Genomic DNA, 3,507 nt, shown 5'->3' on the forward strand with positions numbered 1-3,507 from the left:
AAAAAAAAAGAGTGGTTCGGGCGCGTAGAAGAAGAGATAAGGGTGGCAGATGGATAAACGTTGAGTAGGTCCATAGGGACGCGTGGCGGGCGTCGGAGGAGGTTTACACCCGCAAGTAATCAGTCGTTTGAATATAATCAATTTCCATTACTTAAACATGAATTACCTAGCTCCCCGTCACAACCGCACGTGTTGGGAATGGCTTAAGTGATAGTCTTTGACCATTAAGTAACATATTTTTTGTTTATTGAATCCAAATGGCAATACAACTTTTGTTGTCAACCAACACAACCACTTGGTCCACAATAGTTGAACATATAACCCTTCTTATATTCAAGAAATAAATTATTCGCTCCATAACAATCTGGCCTATCAACTAACTTGATCATGGGAATGCCAAAGAGGTCGGAAGAATGACCATTTGGATTGTAGTTCTGAATGTGCTTGAAGTACGCAGATCTCTTATCGTCATAATCGGGGAAGTGGCCGCTACCCATTGGAGGACCATGTGCATTCTTCAAGTAATTCACGAATCCAGTCAAGGCTTGTATACGTGGTGTTCCGGGGCAAAGCTTATTTGGAAAATGTCCCAAGAATGATGGTTTCTGTAAATCATGACGGTACACCACCCAATCTCCGGAATTTGGATCCTGTAGTCAACAAGGGATTGATGACATCCATGAACAATAAATTTCATGCACAAGCAGAGTACTCCAGAAAACATGTTGTTATTAGCAAGAATCTTGGGTGGCGTACAATTTCCTAGATTCCAATGTTCCATATTTTCTTAATAAAATAGAAAGCATGTTACTTAGTAACCATGTGAATTTATGCCTAACTAATTTTAACATTCATAAAATCTATCTTTGTTAATTTTAATCCTCTATTCTTAAATAGTTGCAATACACTACCTATTTTTCCTATTCAAGCAGCCATGCCACGTCAACAAGTCATACATGTTAGTTATACGTTTACTTTTCTTTCTATGTGTGCAGCCATACCACATCAACAAGTCATGCATGTTCGTATAAGTTATATTTTTCATATGTGCTTGTTTTTCCTATCCATGCAGTCCTACACGCCAGCAAGTCATGCATGCCCCTCATAAATTACTGTTTTTGCGTTTATTTTTTGTTGTCGTGAATGGATCATGTGTTGGACACTCTGAGGATACTTATGTAGTTCATGTTTCACATTTTTGATAGAAAAATGACATTCTGTTAACCACAATCCTACCTTTTCTCTTTTGTAGTTGCTCTTATAGCATCTATTTACATGTTTCATTCAATGGGGTTACTGCAGGAACGTGCATGTTTCATCTAGTTATAGAAAAAATAGGAGCACATTTGTGAATTTATATCGATATAGTAATCTCTAGAATGGGACAAATGGTGCACCTTGTTGAGGCTAAGCCTAACGTAGTGGTCTTGTTTGCCATAAATTGATGGAGGAGCCATGGCTTGTCCAGGCACCAGATTAGCTCGACTTGCAGAAACAAATCCTGAGCACTGCAAGTTGTAGCACCCCTTCGGTTTCAAGTCCTTCTGAGCAACAAAAAAAGAGGAAACATGTATTATTGTGGATGTAAAGAGACCTTTACTTAGTCCAATAGTGCCTCTAACTCCTACGAAATACCATAAAACTATATGGGGACCACAATAATATATAACTTGTTAAAATGGCATTGATTATACTTACGGTCCAATATGTAAAGAAGCGAATATCTCTGTTATGGTATAAAGAGGGGGAAATCTGCAAGTAGAAGCAAATTATGAAATAGTTGTTTATTCAAAAGAATTTGACTTTACCATAATGGGTGATATGTTTGTACATGAAATCCAACTTGAATTAAGTTGTAGTTTCCTCCATCTTGACAATAGATCTGTAAGGATGCTCCAGATTCTTGAGAAGTTCCTTGATTTGGTGAAGCCCATATACTCATGTCAGCTCGAAGGCCGTAGAATTGTCCTGGCTCTGTGTGCCACATTGCATACTAGTGATAGAAAATTATAGCAAATTAGTAAATAACCGGAAAAATCTATAGCGAACGACATAATAAACAAGTGAGGGTGTGCGTTCTTGGCCTTGGTATGAGGTTCACCTACCAGACATTTACAATGGGGAATCTTTCATGCTATCTTGGAGTTAGTCTAGATTTGTTTTCATAGGCCTTGTTGAGTATATCATACTGGATTTAGCTTACTCCACGGGGTGTGGTGTCAATCCAATGCTATTAGACCCTTTGTGGTGATGCATGCAAAGCTTTAGTTCATGTGCATTTTCGATGGTCTTACTTAGGTTCTTGGGCTAACAACATCTTCTATCCTCCTTGTGGCATGGGTGAAACAAGATTTGATTCTCTCTCTGATAGGTGTGAAGTGTATTGCCAATAAAGTTGGTATGTCAGCATAAGTCTCCTATATAGAGTATGTCTTAAATGCCTTTCTGAATCTGTTGTTCACGTTATTTTGGTAGCATGCTTTATATGTAATGATCCTAGCTTTCGCGGTATATAGGGCATCAAGCTTAGTTCATTTAGGTCTATGTCTTTTATTTGGTCTTTATGTACGACCATGTCTCTTGGGCCATTGACCAGAATTTAGCTTGACCAACTATGATTTAGGTACATCATTAATGAATGTAGATTGCTACTTTTTTTCTCCGTGGTTTAAATATGTGATGCTTATATTGAAAATACTTTGGCTTTGCCTCTTGTGATCAACACTCACCAACAAATCAACAAAACATCCCAAATCTAACACATGAAAAGGTAAAGAGAGATATATACAGAGAATGGGGGAGAGTGTGTGTACATGGGAAATAATGCCGCTTCCTTCATCCATGATATTAGCTCTCCAAGGAAAATGGAAATGCTTAGGTCTTAAAAGAGTGGTGTTCTGCAGAGGGAAATAATAGTTCATGAGTAGTTAGCATATATAATTGATGTACAAAGTCTTTGAAAGATAAGTATTCATTTCACATGTGTGTCCTACATTTTAGTTGGGCATATAAGTAACATAAAGTAGTTATGAATGATAAACACCAATAATAATTATCAAGATTAAGTGGTCAAGTAGATACAACAATGGGATAATACATAAACCAATTGATAAGAAGTTGTATATATCAAAATCTAAAAGTAAAATATTGGTTACCTTCTCATTCGTCTGGAGATTGACATCTACGTCTATCGATTCAACAAAGGTGAGGTGGAAAGTTATACACAAAAAGCATAGTAAGACCGATATGACAACATAATCACCTCCCATTTGTATAGGTAATTGTGCTATTTTCAATGAAATAGTAACTATGTGATTCCTGACGTACTTGTATCTTCTTTATAGAACACAACTTATATAGAATTGAGCCAGGTTCTTTCTTTAGAAAGTTTTAGATTGCATTGTACTGATCATGCATTGAACATTTAATGGGTAGTCATCCGGTGAAATAATCTTTCTAGAGGTGGGTATAAATCAATTGTTTAATTAATGTTCATTAAATATGGAC

General features: G+C 36.8%; 1 protein-coding gene across 1 annotated transcript; it reads right to left on the reverse strand.

Annotated features, from left to right (window-relative positions):
* Positions 1–208: 208 nt before the first annotated feature.
* On the reverse strand, positions 209–3,269 carry LOC123179785 (uncharacterized). The gene is made up of 6 exons (XM_044591664.1): positions 3,156–3,269; positions 2,814–2,897; positions 1,832–1,993; positions 1,699–1,752; positions 1,398–1,544; positions 209–650 (listed from the first exon to the last, which is right to left on the reverse strand). Exons 1-6 carry the CDS (start codon positions 3,267–3,269, stop codon positions 279–281), a joined length of 933 nt encoding a protein of 310 aa, XP_044447599.1. The 3' UTR covers positions 209–278.
* Positions 3,270–3,507: the final 238 nt, after the last annotated feature.

The sequence above is a fragment of the Triticum aestivum genome, chromosome 1D (assembly GCF_018294505.1).
Source record: "Triticum aestivum cultivar Chinese Spring chromosome 1D, IWGSC CS RefSeq v2.1, whole genome shotgun sequence".
In the NCBI taxonomy this organism is placed as follows: Eukaryota; Viridiplantae; Streptophyta; class Magnoliopsida; order Poales; family Poaceae; genus Triticum; species Triticum aestivum.